Source organism: Macrotis lagotis, chromosome 1 (genome assembly GCF_037893015.1).
Source record: "Macrotis lagotis isolate mMagLag1 chromosome 1, bilby.v1.9.chrom.fasta, whole genome shotgun sequence".
Classification (NCBI taxonomy): Eukaryota; Metazoa; Chordata; class Mammalia; order Peramelemorphia; family Peramelidae; genus Macrotis; species Macrotis lagotis.
Window position 1 is genome coordinate 691,360,549 of NC_133658.1, and position 26,730 is coordinate 691,387,278.

At 34.2% G+C, this 26,730-nt stretch overlaps 1 protein-coding gene across 1 annotated transcript in view; it reads left to right on the top strand.

The window, feature by feature from the left end:
* Positions 1–227: 227 nt before the first annotated feature.
* SLC25A12 (solute carrier family 25 member 12) overlaps positions 228–26,730 on the top strand; it is a 53,077-nt gene continuing 26,574 nt past the window's right edge. The window contains exons 1-3 of the mRNA XM_074215714.1: positions 228–330; positions 1,352–1,405; positions 15,333–15,475. Coding sequence (XP_074071815.1) covers positions 319–330; positions 1,352–1,405; positions 15,333–15,475 — 209 coding nt within the window. The 5' untranslated portion in view covers positions 228–318. The remainder of the gene's footprint in view (positions 331–1,351; positions 1,406–15,332; positions 15,476–26,730) is intronic.

The following is a 26,730-nucleotide window of genomic DNA, read 5'->3' on the forward strand; positions in this document are numbered from 1 at the left end:
CCCACTAAGAGGCCCAGGGAGAGCCGGGGCTTTCTCCAGGGTGGCGGCGGCGGCCTGTGGGCCCCGAGCCGGGCATTCGGCTCCGCCGGTGGGACGCTGCCCTCCGGCTTGGGCGGCTCTCGGCCGGGCGCTGCCCCGCGGGCCCCGCGGCGCGACACCCGGACCAGGCCCTGCTCCAAGGGGTCCTGGTCCCGGTCCTCCCAGGGTTCATTTGCATAGGGGCGCGCGCGCCTTGGGCCGGGGAGGCGGCGCGCGCGCACCCTGACAGCTCTCCTCGCTGCTTCCTTCACTCGCTCGCTCCCGGCTTCCGAGCACAGCATGGCGGTCAAGGTGACTCCAACTATCTGCTGCTGCTTATGGCATAGGAAATGTTACCGGGGCTTGTTTTTGTTAATTTCTTCTCTTTTCGCATTTCCCTTTTTTGCTTGGCTCTCCGATAATTGCATTTCGGGTCTTCAGCTCCCGGGTTGGGGTGGGGAAGCTATGCATGGTTGGGAGGAGAAGATGCCTGCCTGGGGGAGGGGAGGAGGAAGAGGAGCAGGGAGTCTGAGGGTCTTGTATGGACCATGAATCCGGTTCGGGCACCCTGCCAAGGAGGTGGATTCGGGGGCATACACCCGTGAGCCTGGGGTTGTATTGTGGCGGAAAGAGGGTGGAAGGAAGTTGCATGTCAGGCCAAGGTGGAGGGGGGGGAGACTTGCAGTGGGGGAAGGGAATGGATATTTTGTGATGAGGGGCCTCTATGTAGTTATCAGAGGCCTTAGTGCCGTAATCTAGGGCCATGGATATTAGCAACGCAGGTTGCAAAGTTGAGAGCTTTTGAGAATGCTGCAACAGTCGTAATTGGAAGTAAAAAAAAAAGACTTCCTTTTTTTATTCCGTTTCACCGGCATCATGTTTTAGACAGGATCGTTTTCTATTGGGAAAGCTACTAGGCCATGAGTTTAACTGGGGCGTTTTGACTTTCCTGTTGCTGACCCCTTCCTGGCCTCTTGGTGTGGAGGTGGGCGTTTGCTACTGTGTGGTCGCAGAATGGGAAAAGAATTAACTACTTAATATTAAGTGCCGTCCTCCTCTGTTACAGAAGCACTGTGTGTTCAATTTGCAGCTTCCTCCAGTTTTTCACACTACCAGCTATCTTTCTGCCCTTCAGGTCACAGCTATTCCATGTGACAGCTTGTAATCAACAGCTGGTGTCTTTTTATTTTGTTTTGAATTTTAACTAAATACACTTATTAAGGAGATAAGCTCATTGATTGTCTGGAAGTGAACTCTCTTATCTGCTTAGATTGTAGTAAATTTCTCTAGTGAAGCATTAACCAGGCTTTTTTTTTTTAATTTGACTTTACAGGTGCAGACAACCAAGCGAGGTGATCCTCATGAGTTAAGAAACATTTTCCTGCAGGTAAACTTGTTTATATGTCATAGTTTTAATTGGGATTCACATGGAGTCATGCTTAGGCCTTAACTTTCAGAAAGGCTTAATATTTTTTTCAAAACAGCTAAACAATACATTCCCATGATTTTGCTTCTCAGACACATTGGAGAAATTTCATTAAACGTTTTCTACATTTTTTCATATATATATACATAAAGAGAAAGAATGAGACCTTTGGGAAAGATAGTAAAATAATTTCCAATTTTCCTCAAAATACTATCACCTAAAGTAGTTACAGAATTTGCTTGTGTTCATTCTCTTAGAAGAATAATTGATAGGTTACATAATACCTGAAATTCATTCTGTCATGGAAATTTATAAAATTTTCTTCATCATGAATAATCCTTGCCTTAATGTATAAATAAGAATGCAACTTATTACTAACATGTAACTCTTTTGTTTACTCTCAGTTCATTCATATATGTGCTTTTAAAATCAATTTGTTACTGTTTTGTATCAAAATATGCCGTTGTAGAATACTTTAAAAGACATCCTCCAAAATATAGCAAACTTGAAGTCTGCTCAGACTTCAGGACTAATGACCTTGACTCTGACCTTCTTTCACACTATGACCGTTTATGTGTGTGTGTGTGTGTGTGTGTGTTTGTGTTTTGAATTACTTTCTTATGTTTCAGAAGTCCTATGTTCAGAAAGGCATTCTTTAGAACTGAAAGTGAGTTAAGCCAAGTTTGTATTTTACTGTAAAGTCTTCTCTTTTCTTTTTTGTATCTTCAGCAATTAGGACATAGTCTTTAGCTTTAAAGCTTGGAGAATGAATATTGTGAATATTGTTTTCTCTTAGTTGTGATCTCTAGATATGATGGTGATAATCAAGAAATCAATGTCCATGTCCTAGCTTTTGCCAGCTCTAGGACCTTAAGCAAGACACTTAAACTTTCTTTTTATCAGTAAAATGAAGTGGTCCCTTTAAGTCCTATAGATATGTGATAATTAGAAACAGTAATAGATTTACATATCTCTTATAGTTAGAAGGCATGACTTTTAAAAAACTGGAGGCATGTCTTGTTTATTATGTGTAAGTATATGTAGATTAATTTAAATGTATATATACTAAAACTGAAATTTGATAAACAGATCTAGATTAATTAAACAAGGTTTTGCTGCCTAGGTTTTAGAAATATCTGACAACAGATATAATTTACAACTAAATAATGATAATGTCAATGAATGTAACAGAAATATTATTTAGACTTTATTTCTGGTCTTACTTTGTAATAAATATTTTTAAAATTAATAAGCATCTTCCCAGTCATTGATAGTTGGTCACACCATTATATTTATTTGCCAGTTGAAGTTACCAGTCTATTTTATAGACTTACAAATCTTTGAGAAGTCAGCTGAATCCTTTCTGATTGTTAGGGAATTTTTCTCCTTCTATGTAACTTTTAACAACATAAATAAAATTAAATATGATATTCTTGCACCTTAATATCCTTTCAGGTGGTACAGTGGGTAGAGCGCTTCCTGAGTTCATATCTGGCCTCAGGCAGTTACTAGCTGGCAAGTCTCTTAACCATGTTTGCCTCAGTTTCTGTATCTAAAAAGTGAGTTGGTGAAGGAAATGGCAAGCCACTCTAGTACCTTTGCCAAACAAACCAAAAAACCAAAACCAAAACAAAACAAAAACAAACCCAACCCAAATGGGGTAACAAGAATCAGACTTGACTGAACAATATTTTTTCAGGTTAAAACTTTATGGCAAAGTTGCTATTTTTTTTTTTTTTACCAGTGAAGGACATTCTCCACAGTGAAGGACATTCTCCACACTGTTAAAATCTCAAACCTGGACATTTTTCCCTTCCCCCCTCACCAAAAAAGTAGTAAGTCGGGTGGAATTCTTTAATGAGCTTCTTTTGAGCACTTGCTGTTGGCTGGGACATTCTTAGAATTCAGGCTGTCTCACTGCAACGAGATTACAACAGCAAATTTCAGAATATTTACTTGAACTACCTTGAGGACAGTTGCAAAGTTACATGTCAATAAGTGAAAAATAAAAATACATACTCAGTATGTTTTTTTGTATCCATTTTGTATCTAAAGATGAATTAGAGTGGGGGTAGGACAGGATGTGGTTAGAATCAAATCATAGAATCATATATTTTGAGCTGGAAAGAACATTCAAGGTTATCTAGACTAACTCTCTTTATTTTACTGTAGAGTAAAACAAGGTCCAAAGAGATTGAATAACTTGCTTGGTCACAGGAAGTTAGTTGCAGAAATAAGAACTGAACCCAGGTCCTAAAACTCTGAATCAAGAATTCTTTCTAACATAGGATGTGAGTTTTTAATTACATCTTGACAGACAGTGGTTGTGTTCAGGCCAAGAGGAAGAGTGTTGCCAAGGACAAAGGAACAGAATTGAATGAAGAAGACAATAAACAGATTTGTTTGGCTAGAGGACAACAGTCATGTTTTGGAATGCCAGATTGAGGCTAGAAAGGTATGGGGTGGGGGATTGTTGGCAAAATATAAAGGTGATTCTTGTTATGAAACTATTAGAACAAACCCTGATATCAAACATTGTTGCACTGTGTTAGTAGCCTGTAATACTTGGTAAATGACTTTGTATATAAAAAAATCAAAGATCAATTGTAGCTTCTGAAATAGGAAGTAAAGAAAACTTGGTTTGTAGAAGGTTGTGTATATGATGGATTGAAGTAGGAAGAATTTGGAGGGAATAAGGATGACCACCTATCAGAATCTTCAATACAGTAATGCAGATAGGAGACAACACAAATCTGTAAGATATCTTTTTGTGGAAATGGAAAGAGGGATAAATTCAGAGGCATTGTAAAGTTTCCCATTTAAAGTGCCCTAGGCATTCTTACAGCATAGATTCCCTCTTCCTTTAATGAAACAAGCACAAGCTTCACAGCAAGAGATTCAGACTCTACTTAGGCCTTCATGACTGACTCATTTATTGTGTGAACTTAAGCAAGTAATTTGAAATCTGGGGCTCAGTTTTCTTATCTGTAAGGGGAGGAATATGAACTAGACAATTTGTCAAGTATTTTCCAACTTTAACATTCTTTGAGACTTAAAATTAAGGAGCTTAATGCCTGGATGTAAAAGTGAAAAAAAAAATCACAATATACAGTGTTAAATGTTGGACTTTCAGGAAAGGTGAGAGGACAGGAGGGAGTCCTGAAGCAGCTGTATCATAGTGGAAAGAACATTGGCTCTCAAATTAGAAGATCTGGGTTGCTGCTACTGAGCAGTTTGACATTGAACAAATCACTTCAGCTCTATCATTTTCATTTTCTTCATTTATAAAATATATTGTCAGCTTCTTGGAACTGTCATTAGAAGAGTACTCTGTGAACTTTATAGTACCACATAAATGTGAACTGTTATTATCATTATTAATTTCTTTTTTAACATTTCAAGTTTCAGTTGTCAAATATATTTCTCAAGTCATGAGAATGTGAAACTGAGGGAGTGAAGTTGGAATTATAGGTTGTGTAGAGGAGAGTTGAATTGAAGGGAGATAGTACAGAATGAGAGCTGAAGATCAAGAACTGAGCTATAGGTGGTTGCAAGAGGTAAAGGAGTAAGACATAAGAGAACCAGCAGGCACAAAGACATGAAAGCTTGCAAGAGAGGAATTTTCAGGAAGAAGAGAATAAAAAGTGTCAAATATTTGTATTATCTTATTATCTATTAAGCAGGTTGATTTTTGAGAGGATTTTTAGTATCAGAGTAGTTTCAGAATCACTTATGTGACTTTATACAGAGTAAAAGCTTAATTTCAAATTTAAACAGTTCTACTGAAAGTTCTTATTTAGAGTATTCTACCCAATTCTGGATCATATCCACCTAAATTCTTGTAGGGATAAGATGTCATATTTTATTTGGGTAGTTAAGTATTAGTAGTTTAAGACTACTGGTGGACATTGTCAATGGAATTGTGTATAATCATTTTCCTAAGAAGTAGCTTCTACAGAGTTGAAAAATCATGAAAAATCATGAGATTTGAGTTCCATTCCAGCTTCTGTCATTAAATAGCATGCTATGTGACCTTGGTGAAGTCATTTGACCTCTCTGAACTTTGTTTTTTTATCTGAGAGACTCAATGACATATAAAATTTCTCTCATTTTGATGATGAATTGTTATGTCAAATACTATATGCAATAATGACCGTGAATTGTTATATAAAATATCTTACCAATATGAAGAGTATGTAACATTCATGTTTATATAGTGCTCATCACAAAAATCCGATGAGATTTTTTTTTCCGTTTTATAGATTAAAAACAAATTAAGCTCTGAGGAGTAAAATTGATGAACTGAAATACTTGTTAACTTGTTACTGTCAACCCAGATATATTTCATCAACTTTTAATATCTAAAGGGACCAGATTCTCTCTATTCATAAATATCATTAATTTGTGATTAATTAATTGGTATCTGTTAGCATTCCTCATTTCCATCCCCAATCTATCTCCCATATCTTTGGCCCGAAAGGGCAATAAATGAATTAATATCTATCTAGGTCACCTAATTTCTAAACTAATAATTAAGTTAAAATATATTGTTGTTATCCTTAAGATCATTTCTTGGCATATTGCTTCTTTTTCATACCAACAGTGTATTAAATAAAAGCAAGCAATCATTTCTGGGGAAGTTTCTTTAAAAAATGCCTTATTTTTAAAGTTGGGGGGGTATTTCCTCCCCTGTGGTACCTAAATAATCATTGGCATTTATTTTTTGTGATTCCCCTGGATGATTACATAATTTGAGTCAACTACTTCTGTTTCCTTGAGTTTTCCTCACTCTGTTTACCTTTTCCCATTCTTGAGCTGGTTCTAAGTTAGCATCCTTAGTTGTCTTCTGCTATTGAATTATCCACTGATTCTTTTAGGTTTTTTGCAAGGCAAGTGGGGTTAAGTAGCTTGCCCAAGGCCACACATCTAGGTAATTATTAAGTGTCTGAGACCAGATTTGAACCCAGGTACTCCTGACTACAGGGCTGGTGCTTTATCCACTTTGACACCTAGCCGCCCCATTATCCACTGATTCTAAGAAAAGAAACTTTGTTATCTCAATTGTATTAGAGTGTTATTTCACTTGGATAGCCAGATCACATTGAGAGAGTTGAACCTAATACATATGTGTATATGTAGTTGACTATATACATATGTATGTGTGTGTATGTATGCATACATTTATGAACACAGGTATAGTACAATGATTTATTTCAGAATCAAGATGTTGGGCTCCCAAAGACTGGGTATTTGGAGATTGGAGATAAATTTAGGCTGAAAATTTTAGCTAAAAAGTATGAACCTTGTAATGGATTGAAATCCTGCTCCCTTTCTGCGCTACAAACTACATCCTTGCCCACTTATTTGTGTCAGAATCCCTACCAATGTTGACCATTCAAGGATGTGGCTGCTGTCCTGAGCTGGAGAACTAATTACTTTTAATATGCTTCAAAAAGCATCAGTTCAAGGAATTAACTTGAGTGGGAAGAGTATTTCTTAATTATAAATGAGAATCTGCACACCTTCCTCCTTGCCAAGAAAAGGTTTCTTTTAATCAGAAATATTTTAAAATAAATTTATTTATTTTATATCATTTTCAGCATTCATTTTTTGGTAAGATTTTATATTCTACATTTTCCTCCCTCCCTTCTCTCCCTCCTCTTGGCCATGAGTAATCTGTTTTAATCAGAAATACTGATAGTTATTCAGGTTGATCTTTTTCTTACCAGTGTCTAAGCTTCACAGGTTCTAATGAGTCATACTTGATTGTCAAGAGTCAGAAGTTGGCCAGACACATGCGCACGTACACACACACACACACACACACACACACACACACACACACACACACACAAAACCTCTCTTGTATGTTCCCATGGTTACCTAGACTGAGAAATTGAATGTTTATTTTGGGAACAATGCAGATTAATTATTCAACTTAATCTGCCCTGGAAACCCTTCTAGCTCTTGTTACTCTGCTCACCATGGTCACCATTTCTTTTACATGGATTTTGGTCATTTTGTGGGAGAAAATATTTCAGAATTTGTTTATTATCTGTGTCAACAGCTAATTTCATTGATTAACAAGTAAAATTAACAAGCTCTCCCCACTCTTTTTTGGAAAAGCAGTATGTAATAATTTGGGAGTAAAGTTCTAAAAAGTGGACTATACATATTTTTCAAAGCAAAATGAATGAATGAATCAAGCAAGCAGCATTTGTTAATTTTCTAGTCACTCTGTTTGTCTTTGGGGATTGAAATGCAAATGTAAAGTCGTCCCTATTCATATGAAGTGTCCAGTCTATCATGGGACAGAGCAAGTAGTACACATATACATAAATACAGAATATATACTGAATTTAATATTAGGTATTTTTTGGGGGGGAGGGAGGAAATGGGAAGATGGAGGGAAGGATCAGGAAAGACTTCCTGTTGGAGATAATTTTTGAGTATTACTTTGAAATTAGGAAGGGATTCTACAAGGCAGAGGTAAGGAGGGAGTGCATTCTAGGCCTGGAGAAAGAGCCTGGGCAAAAACAGATGGGAGATGAATTTTCAAAATAGCAAATAGGTCAGTTTGTTTAGAGATATTGGTTTCTTTGTGGATTATATTTGTACAGAACAAGGGTGTGGTATAATAGTTCTGGTTTCTTGTATGTGACACACACACATGTGAAATGTACAAGGAAAAACTTGAAATTATAGGTAAGAAACTTCATTAAGATGAGTGCACATGAAGATCTTTGTCTAATTTTAAAAATTCTGTTAATATGAATTCTTTCTTGATCTATGTGACTGAATAGATTTGGTATTTGCTGCTTCTTGTTAGAATATTTCTTTTACATTATAACTGATAGTTTCATCTTATAAAGAAAGCAGAAGGTTGAAACAGGATGCTGTATCCACTACAGCCTTAGAAAAGTTTTTAGGCCTGCTTTGCTCACAACTACTTGTGCAAAGAACATGCCATCCAACTAAAGGGCACACATTCCTGCCTAAATTTGGCTTCTGTTGGAAATAGAGCTCAGAAAATGGGGAACAACCATCAGAAGGGAATAACTTTCTGGGTTCAATTCTTGTCCCAGTACATACTGTGAATAATTTTGATGTCATGTATATGTTGCTTTATATGAAATGCACAAGAGTTATATATTTTGATGCCACACCCAATTGATATTATTGTAAGAAGCAAATGTTATATAAGTTCTCAGTTGAAACAAAGTCATAAAACAGTTTGTGCTCATATTTCATATTGCACACTGGAAAAGCAGGGAAGTTTACTTAGGTCAATCAGGACTGCTCTCCTTGGTAAAATTTTTTTTTTCTTCCAGATTTATGAGAAAGTTTTTAAAATGGAAGAAATACTTACAAATGTCTAAAGAGAATAGTTGAAATCTGGGGGAATATGCTATGATTGATTTGTTTCTTCATATTATCTAGGAAAGAATTTTCTTTAAAAATATGCATACAATAAATATAATCCAAAAATATATATCCAAAAACAATATTTCTAAGCAAAAATCTGGAAAATACTCCCAGAGATTAATATTTCTTAATACTTCTGAAGGCCTCTTCATTGGAAACAAAATATACCTTAAAAACTACATTTCTCCCATTCACTGAAAGACAGAATTGTCTAATGTATGGAGCAATGGACACTTAGTCAGAAAACTAAGACTCTCCCCTAATTAGCTGTGGAACTATGCAAGGCACTTAATTTCTCTGGTCCTATTTCCTTATCTGAAATAGGGAATACCACAATATTCTCTGCTTACCCAACAGAGTTGTCAGGATCAAAGGAAATAATATAAGCAAAATCAATCAGGAGGCTCTAGAGGGCTAAATTTACCTTAGGGTTAAAATACATTAATGGGCAAAGATATTCAACAGCTCTCTCTGTATCTATCCTTCTGTTTCTTCTCATTGGAAAGAGCTATTCTAAAACTTCTCTTTGTTTACAGCACCTAAACAAAAGATTCCATGAACTTCGACTCCTAAATATTCACATTATTTGAATTTTATTTCATTTTGTTTCTTACACTGATGATTTAAGGTTATAGACTGATTCTTTTAGGTTCTGTCCCTAAGCTTAGCTTGTGATAATTGTTTTATAAATCCCAAAGTAATTTAAAACTAGATTCAATAACTGATAAAATAAGGCAATTTGCCAAATCAACTTACTTGGGTAATCAAGGTCTTGATGTGCTGGATTGTTGCCATATATTATGACCTCATTGGAACTGGAAGTAACTTGATCTAATCACCACATATTTGCATGTGATACTTACTTTTTTTAAAGAAACTACTTTGACTTAATATACCAATATTATCTCTCCTAAGGAAATCAGTCTAATTTTCAAGCTTTAGAATATTAAACCATAGGATATATGATTATATCTTTTTTCTAAGTTTTGAATTGTTTGTCAAAGCATGTACACTTTTGTCTGAAAAATAATTGACTTGCATTTGAAAAGTTTGACCAAGAAATAGCTTCTCTACTATTTTTATACCAGTGCTGCCTTCACACTGGGATTGTCTTTCACTTGTCCTTGACTTGGTGCCCATCTAAGATTCCTAGCTGTTAAGAAGGCATCTTTTGAAATAGCAAGTGATTGACTTTGAAATTAAAGAACATTTAAGTTTATATTAATTGTTTCCATAGCCATTTGAGTTCACTGTCACTGAAATCTTTAAGAACTAATTGGAATCAAACTGGATATTATATTATTATCATACTAATGCTAAATCATTTTCTTGCTATTGAATTATTGAAACATTGATATTGGGGAGGCTGGCCCCCAGACACTTTTTTCTTACCTTTTTTTTAATGCCATTACATTTGAATCATTTTTTTCCACCTAAGGTAGAGTCAGTGAAAGAATTAAGATATTTCCCTAAAATTATACTATGTTCTATTTTCTAGTAAAACGTTGTGTTGCATTATAAAATATTCATAGTGAGAATAGAGTCACATTAGAAGCATGAAGGCTGTTTATAACTTATTTTCCTAATATTTTATTACCTACATTATAGTAAAATGTAAGCTCCTAAAAGACAAGGACTGTTTTTGCCTTTTTTTCCCTGCCCAGTGCCAGGCACATGATAGAAGCTTAACATGCTTGAGGAATTGAAATGAATTTAATGACTAAATATCATAAGCTATTTTCAGGAGTGTTTCAACTATTTTCTTTTCCTTTGTCCCAATCTAGTATTTTTCTCTCCAAAGTTACCAATGATCCCTTCTTTAATTTAATATTTTATTTTTCCTAATCACATGTAAAAACAATTTTAACATTCTTTTTTCAAATTTTGAGTTCCAAATTCTCTCCCTCCCTCCTCTTCTCCCACTCTTTCCCTCATTGAGAAGACAAGCACAATTATTTCTTAATTGCCAGAATCTAATGACCTTTTCTTAACTGTTAATCTTTTCTCAGGATATTGTTCCCTCTGGGTTTTCTGCTAATCTGACCATTACTTAAACCTTCTTTGCTATTGCATACTTCATTCAGGTTAGGTCTACTATCTGGATGTTTCCAAAAGCCTTGTTTCAATCTCCTACCACTTTCCCCTCCCCCCCTATAATAACTGGTTTGATGTTTTCATCAGCACTCATGAATTTAGTGCTCATTTCTGTATAGATGATTCCCAACTCTATGTATCCATCTCATCTCTTTCCTTAGCTCTAGTCCTTTATCAGCAAGCACATTTTAGGATTTCTTGAACTTCATATGCTCAAAGAATTCATTATGTTTCCTCCTAAATGTTTGTCCCTTCCCAACTTTCCACCTTTCCTAATAGTGTTGTGAATATCACCTTTGCAATTTTAGTGTCACCAACTCCTTTTGCATTTAGCCCACATATCCAATCTGTTGCCAAATCTTGTCATTTCTATCTTCATAACATCTTTCATAATTCTCCTTCCTGCTAATCATATAGCTACACTCTTGCCTGAGGCCCTTCCTTCCCTCTGATTGAAGAGTAGATATTGGAAAGCTCCTCCCAGATCTTCCATTTAGGGAAGGTCCTAAGGCAGCCATATCTTTTTTTTCCCACTCCTCTGTACTTTATTGCTGTACCTTTCTACCCCTCTTTACTCTTCTTTTTTTAAGTGTTGTCTTCCTTCCTTAGACTGTGAGCTCCTTGAGGGCAGGGATTGTCTCCTTTCTTTGTATCTGGAGCACTTAACTCAGTGTCTGGCCCCAGTAGACTTAATAAAAATTTATTGACTATTGACTTTTGACTTTTGAAGCCTCAGTTTTCCTGTATGTAAAATAAGGTTGAAGATAAATTCTCAACTCATGGGCTTATTATGGTATTAAAAATCTGTAATATTTGTAAATGTCAGCTGTGATTATTATTTAAGGACAATGTATGTATGTCCAAATCCATGCATGGATTTTTTAGCTCTGTACTTAACTAGTCTTAGACTGCCATTCCTCAGACAAAACACCCACTGAATTTGCCAAGTAATTGCCTTTAATTTAATGAGTTAATTAGTTAACTGCCTCCTGTGGAAGTCAAGCACAATACTTCTTGTGAATGAGAAGATGTTTTCACCCCTCTAAGCTATACCTAAGACTGTTTACACTTTATCTTTCTGTTAAAATCAAATTAAAATAGATTGGGATTGTTAGGAAAAACACTTAAGGGAGAAAGAAAAAAGGAAAAAAACCCCAAGAAAAATGATTCTCTCTAGCATCATTTGTAACTCTTGGCACTAGTAGTTCCTGACTTCACTGAGTTACAACAATGAAAGCAATTGTTTTCTTGGTTTATTTGTGGCCTTGGTAGCTTGTGGGAATGCAGCCTCACTTCTTGGCACTCTGCAGATCATTGCTTCTCTGACTGCAGAAAACTATGACATGCTGCTTCTACAAGAAGTGCAATATGCTTCTACCCATCCTGTGTGTGTATTGGTCACAATGTTAGCAATCAAACTCAGATATTAGAAGACAGATACCCTTTGGTGAATCAAATGGTTTCTTAGCCTCTGAATAGTAAACCAGTAGAATTTTGACAACAGCTAAAAGTGGGGAAAAAAAAGCATAACTAGTAGGAATCAAGATAACCACAGGGCCACATTTTTTCATCATCCTTCTTTTGAGTGTCTTCTGTGTTTTTGGCATCTTCCTTTGAACTATGGCATTAAAGACAGCAAATATTAAGAGCTTACTACATATAAGTCCTCAGGGCAATAAAGAAAAAATTCATTGATTTCTGCTCTTAAGGAACACATGATCTACAGATATACAACTATATAGAAAAAGGAATGTCATGAGGGAGAATTCCAGAAAAAATCCTCTCAAAATATTTGAAGATAGTGAATACTTTCAGTCAGAGGAATAAAGAAAGGTTTCATGGAATAGATGGTATCCAAACTTCCTTGAAGGAGGAGAATTATAGTTGGAGTTTAGGAGGGTGAGTGCTTTCTGGCCTTGCAGCCCAGTAAGGCAAAATAAGGAAAGAATATAGCTTGACCAGAATGCAAAAGTATGTGATGGGGAGTAATAAGGTTGGAGAAGTATTTTGGGGGCCCAATTGTAGAAGCTCTTAAATGCTCATGTGAAAAATGCTGACTTTGGGCCAAATGCTGTTTTGTCTTATGGGCAAATGAGATAGTGATTGGTTTTTGAGCCTGGAAGTGATGTGACTGAGTCCATGCATTGTTAAGTCATTTCAGTTATGCTTGACCCTTCATGACCCCATTTGGGATTTTCTTGGCAAAGATACTGGGGTCCTTTACCAGTTCATTTTACAAATGAGAAACTGAGGCAAAAATGGTTGTGACCTGCCCAAAATCTGAGACCAGATTTGAACTTAGATACCTAGGCCTGAGCCCCCTAGCTGCTTGTTCATTAGGAAGTTCTTAATAACTATGTGTAAAAAAAAATAATAACTATGTGGGTTGGACTGGAGACAGAGAGAGCTTGGTAGACCAATCAGGAGGTTAGATTGGTGAATAAAATTTAAATATTAGATTTGACATAATCCTTTCCTGAAAGTATGGTCAGTACAACAAATATCTAATTGTCTTGTGATAAAAACTATTCTGAGGGATGAGCTGTTTAAGGCTATCAGATTCAAATCTTGCTGCTCTGCTGCCTTTTATATGTAACCTTGAGTGAACCCTTTAGTTTTTTAAATCTCAGTTTTCTTACCTGTAAATAGAAAAAAGAATAGTTTTAATAATTACTTTTGTTAAGGCAGTGATGAGATTACATATGTAAATTCTTCTGCCAATTTTAAAATGTGATAAAATGATATAATATCGAAGACAGTTGTTGATGGAGGCTATGAGGAGGAACCATTTAAATGGGGATCTTAGATGATATCTCTAAGATTATTCAGTCAGCAAACATTTGCTTAGCATTTATTATGTTTGCCACCATATAATATGTTATACTTGAGGGAGATAGGAATTGCAAAGCCAAGACAGAATCCCAGCCTGAAGTCTGTAAGAAACTAACACTAAACCTTACAATCTGAGTTTAAATTTTTTTTTGACAGAATGATGAAATGTTCAAAAATATATGTGAAGATTGATGTACAAAGATTTATTCAGGTGTGAATACTCATACTAAAAATTTAATATCTATACCCCATTTGAATTGAATCTAGCAAACCCCCCTGACTTTACTGCAAAGGGAAATAAAGGAGATGATATGGTTGCTTTTTGGAGTAGCTAAATTGAGAGACATTGTTTGATTTTTAAGATACAAGTATATTTAAGAGTATAAGTCAAAGTGAAGGGACCAGTGGAGTTGGAGGGGAGGTACTAGAGAGAGGAGGAATGATCGATTAAGTAGCATTTTCGAGGCAGGAAAGGATATGATCAAGGTCTTTGATGGAGATATTCCTCTTGGCAAGAAGGAAGGTATCTTCTTCCTCTAAAACAGATGGGAAAGAGGAGAGGGTAGGCAAAAATAGAGTTATTATGAAGTAATGGTTAGGAAAATTAAGAGTTAAGATACTTCTGAAGGCTTAATGTAGGTTGAACTGTGAAATTAATAATGTCCTTGAATATTTGCTATGCTATGAGATTTTTGAAGATTGGAACTCTCCAATTGAATAGGTATATTCTAACGAATTACAGAAAGTTTATTAATTCTACCTGGAAGGTAGGATTCAAATTTTAATAAAATGAAAGGTAAACCTTCACAAAAGTTTAAAAAGAACATTATTATATGTTAGTAACTTTTTTCTATGATATTTTCTGGTAGATAACTTGACAAGTCATCTTAGAAACAAGAAATTGCAGAAATTCAGGCTTCTGTTATCAACATGAAAATGGAGAATGATTATTTTGTTTGTTGGAATTGCTAGATTCAGTGAAAAAATTTTGTAGAATTAATTTGTCTGCTTAAGATTGATTTGTCATCTACACAGATATTAATTTAATAAGAGACATTTCCCATAAGTCAGAGGTTTTGGTTGATCACATTGGTTATCCTTATAAATAAAATCTTTGATATCATTTTCAAGAATTTTCTTAGAAAAGCATCTTCTCCAATTTTTTTTGTCACATGTTGGAAATTGGAACCAAAAAGGAAAATTGGAATGCATGAATTTATATTATTGCTTGCTTCTTAACCTCTTTCATGGGTAAGAAAGTCCCTGGAAATTTGAAGAATTTTTTTTAGCTTTGCACTGTCAGATTCTGACCACAATCTTAGCTGCCCCTGTACCCTTTAAACAAAAATCTTTTGTCTTTCTTACTTTTTAAATCAGAATTAAATTCCCTTTTTTGTTTCCTTTCACATAAAAAGAAAAGATCTATTAATGTTCCTTCATTTTGCTGCTGAATTTTATATTTCGTATTTGTTTGGTAATTGAAAAAAAACATTTAAATTACTCATATACTTACAATGTTTGTTTCTTCCCTCTGTAGTATGCCAGTACTGAGGTCGATGGAGAACATTACATGACCCCAGAGGACTTTGTCCAGCGTTATCTTGGATTATATACTGATAAACATTATAATCCGTGGACTGTGCAGCTCTTGGCAGGAGTAGCTGATCAAACCAAGGATGGGTGAGAAATTAAAATCATTTTCCAAAGGAAAAAAAAGCTATTTGAACAATTTTTAAGGAGAGAAAACCCCACCTAGAACTTTTAAATAAAATATAATCACTTATTTAGTAAAAATGCTTTTGCTTACTTCTGGTAAGAATTACAATGTGAGAATTATGAAATAACTTTTTATATATTGATTTTTTTTTAGATTTTTTTTTTTTGCAAGGCAAATGGGGTTAAGTGGCTTGCCCAAGGCCACACAGCTAGGTAATTGTTAAGCGTCTGAGACGGGATTTGAACTCAGGTACTACTGACTACAGGGCTGGTGCTCTGTCCACTGCACCACCTAGCTGCCCCTTATATATTGATTTTTTTAAAGTATTGTACATAAAATTAAAAATATGTATATATATATATGTAAAATGATATATAATAGCTCAGAGAGGGGACACTGATTTTTGTTTACTTTTATTTATACAAGAGAAACTCTAAATAAGTAAAATATCTATGATTGGATCATATGTATTTCTTTCATGATTGTAAGAGAGAATATCCATTTGGTTTGTAGAAATACACAGATGTTTTAAGTGAAAATATATGACATAAAATAAAGATTTTATAGTAGAAATATGTGATACATAAATAGTGGGGTACTTGTATATCAAATTTATAATATATTCACAATTTGATGAATGATTATATTAACTCTGATCCATTCAGTAAAGAAATCTATCAGTCGATCAATTCAAAGACAGGCCTATGAGAACTAATTAAGTCTAATATAGATCAATGCTTTAACTTTTTTCAAAAAGCATCTTATTATCCTGGTAGCTTCTGGAGCATTTACTCTTAGTTGTTGTTTACTGTTCTCTAAGACCAGTCTATACAATATCCACATCTTTTCACAAGCTTCCTTTTGACCTTATTCTACTCCAATATGGTTTCATTTACTTATTTTTCAAAGCTTCCTGAGCCCAGTCCTGCAAGAAAGAACTCTTGATACAGTCAACCAAAGCCAAAAGTTAAGTTGTTAGAAGAGAACAGGTCAAAAATGTTATGAGAAGAGGTGGAAAGATTCTGTTAAAATAGGAAACTGTCCACATTTTTCATTCATTTCAAATCAAAAGACTTTTAACTCTCTTGTTTCTTTTGGTTACAGATCTGACCCATAGGAATGCTTCAATGTTGCAAATTGCAAAATGACTAAGGAAGATATAAATTACTTCTAAAAGCAGAGAAAATGAATTTTTTAGTATTATTAACATGAGAGGATTATTTTTAGTTACTTAAAAAGTATTTTTTAAAATGTATACTTTTGGGGGGGAGATTACTTATAACCTAAATTCAATTTGGGATAATTCAGTAATGAAGTATACCAAAATATGACTCTTTTAGAATTTATACACATACCACATTGTATAATCTTCTTGCTTCCATAATTTACTATTTTTCAGTATTTATACTTAATGAAGAAATAATTATTTGATTTTTAAAGCATTTGCAGTTTTTATTCATAACATTTAGTTCAGAGTGTTTATGTGTGTGTGTTTTGACAATGTGTTACTTGACAAATCTCTATACCCAAAGATGGGTAAAAATGTCAATATATTTTTTTTTGGCTTTTGGCAAGGCAATAGGGTTAAGTGACTTGTCAAGGTCACACAATTAGGTAATCATTAAGTTTCTGAAATCAAATTTGAACTCAGATCCTCCTGACTGCAGGGCTGGTGCTCTAGCCACTGTGCCACCTAGCTGCCACAGCAATATTTCTTTTCACACTAAAATACTTCATACTGATCTCATCATATATCTCTTGCATATTCTCTTCTGAATATTCCCTTTTCCTTCTTTTTTTCTTCCTTCCCTCTATAGTTCAGGGAATAACTTTTCCTCTTTCATTTTTTCATCCTAACAAGTGATAAAGGAATTAATAGTATCATTCATTGAGTACATTTACCCAAACACAAGGTGTTTCTTAATTTCATTTTAGTTGTTGATGGAAAAATTCTACAAATAATTCTTCAATATAGCATTTCATAATTATTTTTTTCTGATTCACAAGGAATCAGAAATGAAACATTAAAGTTAGCCAACATATCTCTTAAGTTGTTTGATGAATAGGAATGGTTTAAATAATAAATAGGTTTAAATAAGCTAGTTCAGGAGTTCCCTGCACCATGCACAGTTCTTTATTGAACTTACTTTCTTATATTCTTAATGCCAGCAAACCCCCAACTTCACCCATGAATGGGAAGAAAGTAAAAGTAGAATTTTGTAGGAGCATTTGCTATTTGCAGTATGTTATAAAAGAGCAGTTGGGAGTGTTATAAATAGTTCGATTTGTTGTCTAAAAGTAGAAGTAATTAGCCAAAAATGTTTCTTCCTTAGTTTTAAATAAAACTTTGAAATCCTTCTTTTAAATGAAGGACTTTAAGTGAAATATAAATTATTTTATACTTCATATACAAGTATCAAGAGACTATTATTGTACGATTTAAACTTGAAATCTAAAATGTTTAGACAGTTACTTGTTTTAAGCTGTAACTTACAGAATTGTAGGATTCTATATTTGTCCTTACTCAGTATTTCACATGAAGTCTCTCTTCTCTCATAAAACAGAATAATCTAAGTTTTCCCTGTTTTCAGAAATTTATTTCATCACTTTAGTATGCAAACATGAAAATGTCATTCAAACACATATGTAAGTTGGACTCTTGTGTAACAACTATAAAAAATTTATGTAACGGCTATTTAGTGTCATTACATCTTTTGTTAAATTGATCCTGGGGAAAACATTGAATGCCTTATTGAAGTGTGAATTTAGTTCCTTTTTTTTTTTTTTAAGATTTTTCAAGGCAGTGGGATTAAGTGGCTTGCTCAAGGCCACATGCCTAGGTAATTAAGTGTCTGAGGTTGGATTTGAACCCAGGTACTTCTGCCTCCAAGGCTGGTGCTCTATCCACTGTGCCACCTAGCTGCCCTGAACTTAGTTCTTTCACAGGTTACATTTGTAAATTATAGATCACATAGATTCCTGCCAGTGATATCAGAAGAGAATCTGTAAAAAAAGCTAAACATAGAAAAGAAATTAAAGAAAAAAATGTTCTAGGAATGTATTTCTACCTTTATGAGCAGACTGCTTCTCTGTTCTCTTAAAAAATGAATAATTAGGTTATATCATAACAGTGTATACAATGTATATAAGATCAGAAGTGCAAAAAGGCAAGTCAGAATTGTGAAGTGATTCATTTTAGATTTTTTTTGGTAAGGCAATTGGGGTTCATTGGCTTGCCCAAGGCCACACAGCTAGGTAATTATTAAGTGTCTGAGGCCAGATTTGAACTCAGGTACTCCTGACTCCAGGGCTGATGCTCTATCCACTGTGCCACCTAGCCGCTCCAAAGTGATTTATTTTAAAGTCACAAATGCTTCTTTGAATCCTTTGCTGACTTATGTTGCTTTAAAAAAATCTCATTGATGTTGTTTATTTACAGTCATTTACGGTTATACTTTTTTTCTAATAATAAAATAGTAATCATAATAACAGCTAATATTTATATACACTTAATATAGGCTAAGTATTTTAAAATAATTTGATTTAATCCTCACAACAACCCTGGGAAGTTGGTGCTGTTATTATCTCCAATTTACAGATGAGGAAACTGAGATAAAAAGATCAAATGACACAGCTAGTGTGAACCCTCCCTTGCAATAAGGTAAAACCATTAAGTGTAACCAGAAGAAAGAGGCTAGTGACCATGTCTATCAGAGTATGTAGCATTCCACGGTCAAAGTCTCCCTCACTCCTTACCTCTTTGTCAAGGAAAGGATGTGCTTTCCTTTTTCTCTAGGACAAAGATTGGTCTTTATAGTTACTCAGCATTCAGCTTCATTTTTATCATTGTATTCACATTTTATAGTTACTGTGTATATTATTCTCCTTGTTATACTTATTTCACTTTGTATCAGTCCACACATTTCTTCCCAGGTTACACTGAATTCTTTAAATTCCTCACAACACAATAAAGTTCTATGAAATTCATAAAGTAAAATTTGTTGTCATACCTTAGTCAATGCATGCTACCCATTTTGTTTCTAGATTTTTGCTACTGTACCAAAATGTTGCTCTGCATATTTTGCTATATGTGAGTCCTTCCTGTCTTTGACCTCTGTAGGGTATATGATCACTAGTGTGATCTCTAGACCCTTGTCATAAACAGTTTTATAGCATAGTTCAAAATTATTTTCAAGGATGGCTGTTTCTATTTGCAACTTTTTATCAATGTGCCTGACTTTTCCTTAGTCCCTCTAGCATTGAATATTTCCATCTTTAATAATTTTTTTTTTTAGATTTTTGCAAGGCAAATGGGGTTAAGTAGCTTGCCCAAGGCCACACAGCTAGGTAATTATTAAGTGTCTGAGACCGGATTTGAACTCAGGTACTCTTGACTTCAGGGCCGTTGCTCTATCCACTGCACCACCTAGCTGCCCAATCTTTAATAATTTTTGCCACCTTTTTGAATATAAGGTGAAATCTGTTTTTTTCCCCTCCAGATTTAAAGCAAACTTTCATGTGGTTGTGAATAGTTTGGAAATTTTTGGGGAGGAACTGTTCATATATTTGATAATTTACTTTTTAGGGGAACCATATACTTTTAAAAAATTGAACCTCCTAAGTAAATGACCTGTCATTTGAGTGCTGAGATTTTCCAACATCTTTTGTTAAAATCCTCTTACCAAAACAAATTGGAGTCAGTTTAGTTTTTCCCTTCAGCAGAATTCTCTGAAATTTAGAATTTTCAGGTAATAGTAGTAACAACAACAACAACAACAGTTATTCATAAAACGCTTTTAGTTTAAGAAAGTTCTTTACACAAATGCTGTCTTATTTGATTATCACATAATCCTCATTTTATCCCCATTTTATAGATGAGGAAATTAAGGCTGATAGAAGTTAGGTGACTTGCCAAAAATAACAAAATTAATAAATATCTTAAGGCAACAATTAAAGCCAGGATTTCCTGATTCCAAATCCAGCAATCTGTTCACTATACCACTTATTTTTTTGGATGTTTTAATTGGAAAAATGTAAGATACCTCAAAGATACCTAAAGCATTAGTTTAAATCAGTTTTGATTTGTCACTTAATCTCTAATTAAAAAAGAACAATTTATTTAATCTTTGGCTGTTCATTTTTACTGACACTGTTAGTCTATCAGAATAATTATTCTAAGTGTTCTGACAGAATTATCGATTGGGTTTATATTTACTTAAATTGCCATATGGAAGAGAAAAAGATACTCTCAGGCCTCCATTGATCAAATTCAAAGCATCTCTAGGAAAGACAGAGTAATGGTATTTGTTGTCACTGATTACCAACTAGGACTTGAACAGGGTAACCATATGTGATATAGAGTTCAAAGTCTCATGTTCAAATTCGAGGTCTGCTGCTTTCTTCCTGTATGACTGTAGGCAAATCAAATTACCTTTTTTGTCCTCAGTTTCATCATATGTAAAATTTGGTGACTGGATTAGACAGCCTTTAAGGTCTTTTTCTATTTCTTAATCATAGAATCTGCTGTTTGTGATTGATAGATGGATACAATAATTAACCACTGACAGACCAAATTGTAAAAAGGATAGAAGTACAAGAATTAAATGTCAACAAATGAATAAACTGCTTAGTATCTTTTCTGTTATTTATTAGGAATCTTGTAGAAAAAAATAACTTGTAGAAGTTTTAAAGATGTGGAAGCATCTTTTATTTTTCCAAATTTTCAAGTCACTAAGCACCCTCATCAGAGTGAGGAATGACTAGAAGAGATACCTTGAATTTTTATAATACAGTTGCTGTTATAACAAATGGCTAAATTCTCCTCTATATCTTAATTTTTTTAAAATTTAAGGCAATGGGGTTATGTGACTTGCCCAAGATCACACAGCTAGGTTATTATTAACTGTCTGAGGCAGGATTTGAACTCAGGCCCTCCTGACTCCAGGGCTGGTGATTTATCTACTGTGCCACCTAGCTGCTTCTTATATCTTAATTTTTAATATCTGAAATATCATCTTTTGCAACTGCTGTCTTTGCAATATTAAAATGTTTTGGATTAGGTCTTGATCCTGTGTATTCTTTGGGAAATATTCTTGAAATGATTCCTTGCTTGGCAGACAGAACAAAACATGCATTTTTATAGTAGGTAGGAAAACAGTAGATAACCTAAAAGTTGGCATTTCTGAAAGGGATTAGTAGGTTTCCTAAGTAATTACTTTAGGAGGTTAAAAAAATAAATATATTCAGTACATTCAATAAATTGCATTCAATGTGGAACAAATATATATGGTTTTTGACTACTTAACACATGCAGAATATTTCAGGAATATATGATTGGACAATGGTAGTAAATAAAAGCAAAAAATCTATAAAAATAAGACAACAGAAGAGGCATTATATAAAGGGAGGAAAATCATATTACACAGGAGATAAGAAATGGAAATTAAGATGGTGTAGATAAGGTAAGAACAAGAATAAAAATAGATTTGTAGGAGGAGACTGTGAGAAGAAGCAGTAAAAGATGATCTATGACTAATAAGGAGTGCTCTGTAGGGAATCATATAGGAAATGATGTATTTAAGGGTTAAGCTTGATAAAAGGCATTAAGTTTTTTTTTCTTTCAGAAATCAAGTCCTTTAATTTCATACCAAACTTTCATAGCAAATTGTCTTATATACTAAGTCTGATAACCTAACCTAGATGGAACTTGAAAAATAATGATTATTGCTTATTATTATAGAAATGTAACTGACCTAGTGGGTAGAGTGCTAGACCTGGAGTCAGGTAGCTTTTGTTCAATCAGTTTAGTCATGTCTAACTCTTTGTGATTGCATTTAGGGTTTTCTTGGCAAAGATACTGGAGTGGATTACCATTTCCTTTTCCAACTCATTTCTGCAGATCAGAAAACTGAGGCAAATAGGGTAAAGTGATTTGCCTGGGGTCACAATAAGTGACTTTCCCAGAGTCATAGTGACTGAGACTGGATTTGAATCCAGGACTTCCTGGCTCCTGGTGTGGTGTTGTATGCATTGCACCACCTAGCTGTCTAGTCAGGGAGATCTGAGTTCAAATCCAGCCTAAGATATTTCTTTCTTGTGTGACCCTGGGGAAGTCACTTTAACCTCTGTCTGCCTTAGTTTCCTGTAAAATAAGGCTAATAACAGCACCTATCTTACAGGATTACTGTAAGGATAAATAAGATATTTTAAACTTCTTACTTATCACAGTGCCTAGAATGAGGTAGGCACTAAATATTGCTTCCCACCCATGACCCACCAATTCCCTTTCCTATTATTTAATAGTTTTTCTTTTAGTGAGTCTGTTTGGTATGAAATCTAAGTAAAGACCAGACTTTTCATTTTTGACAATTTGGCCCTGTGATTTTTTTTTTTTTAATCTCTATGGGTAAAAAATCCTTCCAAGCATAGGCCAACTCCTCCTGCCCATTTATTCTGTGATTCTTATAGATGATTGTCTATAAATTTCCTGTAGAATAAATACCCACTGCATCCAAAACTTCCCTTTTTCCACTTAGACTCTCCAGGGCACCAATACATGGCTCAATATTTCTTTTTCTGTCTCTCATTCTGACTTTGTGACCTACCCACAACTTTTCAGTTTGTATATGTCTGAAATGATGTTCTTTCCATAACATCATAAATATAAGTCTTCTTTGATCATAACTTGCATTCTACTAAGATGCTTGTGTTTGGAGATTCACATCCTTGTATTGACACAGGGAGAATATGGAGCTGAGTTTTTGTTGCAATAGAGTTTATTTTGGATCATTGAAAACAGAGTAGTAGCAAGTGAAAGCCAGTTCAATCTTCTTCCCAGTTCTAGGCCCAGCTTATTGCTTTTCTGCAGTACTGATTCAAAATACATTTATTCACAAAGTAATTCACTTTGTTTTTCCTGTGAACAGTTAGATTGATCTTTCGCATTGCTATTTCTCTAAAGAGGGTTTATGAACTTAATGAAATTAATGTGCTATCTCCAAATAGAGTTTGGAGAACTTCACCATCAATAAACTATTTTTTTGATCTTATGTAGCACATTTTCCATGATGATACTAGTAAAGACTTTGAGCCAGTGGATCTCTGTCTCTCTCTCTCCCTCTGTCCCTGTCTCTATCCCCGACTCTCTCTCTTGATAAAATTTTCTTTCCTTTTTTTTAAAGAAAGATTTTATTTATTTTGAGTTTTACAATTTTTCCCCATTCTTGCTTCCCCCCCGCCAGAAGGCATTCTGTTAGTGTTTATATTGGTTCCATATTATACATTGATCTCAGTTGAATGTGATGACAGAGAAATCATCTCCTCAAGGAAGAAATATAAAGTATGAGATAGTAAAATTACATTATAATATAATGCTTTTTTTTTTTTTTCTAATTTGACAGTAATAGTCTTTGGTCTTTGTTTAAAGTCCATAATTTTTTTTCTGGATACAGATGGTATTCTTCATTGCAGATAGCTCAAAATTTTCCCTGGTTGTTTCACTGAAGGGATGAGCAAGTCCATCAGGGTTGATCATCATCCCCATGTTGCTGTTAGGGTGTACAATGTTTTTCTGGTTCTGCTCTCGATAAAATTTTTTTAATGTCAGTAATACTTTTGCTTTAATCTCATTCCTCATGGAGTCTTATAATTTTGATGTAGTAGTATATACTTGGATGTTCTCTTGAACCAAATGGTTTTATATAATTATATTATATTATATTATATAATTATATAATTATTCAGCATGGTGGGATCTTATGTGCTTTTAATTCTGTCATTTATATGATGGCAAAAATATTAAGAATCATTTTTTTTTTAGTTTTTGCAAGGTAATGGGGTTGTGACTTGCCCACAGTCACATGGCTATGTAATTATTAAGTGTCTGAGGTCAAATTTGAACTCAGGTCCTTCTGATTCCAGGGCTGGTGCTCCATCCACTGCACCACCTAGTTGCCCCTTAAGAATCATTTGTGGGGGCAGCTAGGTGGCGCAATAGATAGAACACTGGCCCTGGAGTCAGGAGTACCTGTGTTCAAATCTGACCCCAGACACTTAATAATTACTTAATAATTAATTAATTGTTAAGAATTACTTAATAATTACCTAACTGTGTGACCTTGGGCAAGCCACTTAACCCCATTTGCCTTGCAAAAACCTAAAAAAAAAAAAGAATCATTTGTGAAAGCTATGAAAGGCATGCCCTTGATGCACTCAGACTATTCTCATCAATATTGTAAAGATGTAGTAGGCACTTTGTAAATATGGAGATGCGCATTTTTTTGATGCAGTTATTGTGGGGATTTGTTTGGTTTGGTTAAATGCAAAAGAGTTTTATTTTTATTTCCTTCATTTTTTGGAGGGGAGTAGAACTAGCAATAGGGTTACCAAAGGGGGGGAAAAAGAAAAGTAAAAAAAAAATAATTGAAAACCAATTTTAACATAGACAAAAGAAAGGAAAGTTCAGGTAGGAAATGAAGACAAGCAGGACAACTTTGACTATAATTTTATCTTATATTTAAAAAGAAAAGCAGTCTGCACATAATATAGATTTGTAAGTTCATGTACAATGCTCTTTTTCTGTTGTACTTTGTACCTAGAAAAATGTTTTCTAGGTTAAGTTTAGAACCAAAAAACAAACAAACCCAACATCAAAAAGAGAAACACATATGGGTCGGTAGTCAATGATATCTCTTCAGTTCCCTTTGTTTTCCTTCAGCCAAAACAGCATCTTTGAACTTTCATTTTTTTAAAATTATCCCTTCTTTGAAAGATCTTGAGAATCAATTTAAGTATTCATAAATTTAAGTTGTTTCCCTAAATGGTAGGAAATATGATTAGTAGATATAAATTTTTTTTAATGCTATTTTCTCTGTATCAAAGTAGGTAGTTGTACCTATAACTGGTACTTTTAAATTAAATCTTGACAGGTAATTTATAATCTAGTCTGCCTCGACTTGTTTTAAAATTATGTGTATATATATATATAATATACACTAAAATTTTAATTTTACATGCATATTAATTTGTTCATTAAAAACTATTCTTTTTTTTAGATTTTTCTGACTGATGATAATGATATTAAGAAAGGCAATATGCTACAATAGAAAGAACTCTCATTGGATTTGGCATCAGAGGATCTGGTTTTGGATCCTGGCTTTTCCAATTACTTTATTTATATCTAAGACCTTGGGCAAATAATTTAAACCCAATGACCCTGGGTTTCTTCATCTGTAAAAATGAGATGGTTGTATTAGATAATCTCTGAGGCTCTAATCTTATTTAGCTTCATTTGTTCCATTAGACTAACCTGTCACCATAGATTTCAGGTGAATACCATAGAGAATACCATAGAGATGCTTTATGTATCTAGCCTTTGTACCATTTTTTTTTTTTGAATGAAGTGTAGGAGAGGTATATTAGTGTAGGGAAGTTGTGGCACAGAAACTTCTTCCACTAATACAAATTAATACATGGCACTCAATAAGTAGTTTGTGAGTGCCTTTTAGGATTCCATGGATTCCATGTTGTTATGTGACCAAATTCATCCTTACTTGAAGACTGAGCTTTTTAATCCTAGACTTTGATAAGATTTTTAGTTACTTGTTAAACCAAAAGTTAGACAGTGTGGGAGAAGCAGGCCATATGTAGAATTGGGTCATTCTTAATTCATTTATCGAGCAGCACATTCAGAGAGTTGCTTTCTGAGCAAGTACCACAGAAGTACTATATAATACTTCTGTTACATAATATAGAACAGAAAAAGTTACAAATAACCCTCTGTATTTTAAGATATTGCAATAAATACAAATCTTCATGGATTTTTTTTTATCTGAATTGAGTTTGGAATTAATTTAATGAGTAAAGCCTAAAAGTTCATTTAAAAAAAAAAACTACCTTTTTATGGAATTTTTGCTTTTATGTCCCCTTGAATTCCTTTCCCCTTCTTCCCCCCCCATCCACAATAATCTTTTGAATTATAATATTCATTTTATATTCTAACTAGGAAGTTTTCCCAATTAGGGGCTACAATTAATTCAGTGTTCACCTTATATTAGGGGTGTGGAGGATAGAGGGAGAGGCATTTTTGATTTTTTTATATATTCATTTCTTCTAAAAGTACCACTTTGAAATTGCCTATATTTTTTCTTTTTTCAGGAAACTTTTTCTTTTTTGCCTGAGAAAAAATTTTTCCTAAGTGGTTTAGCTTATAAATTTATCA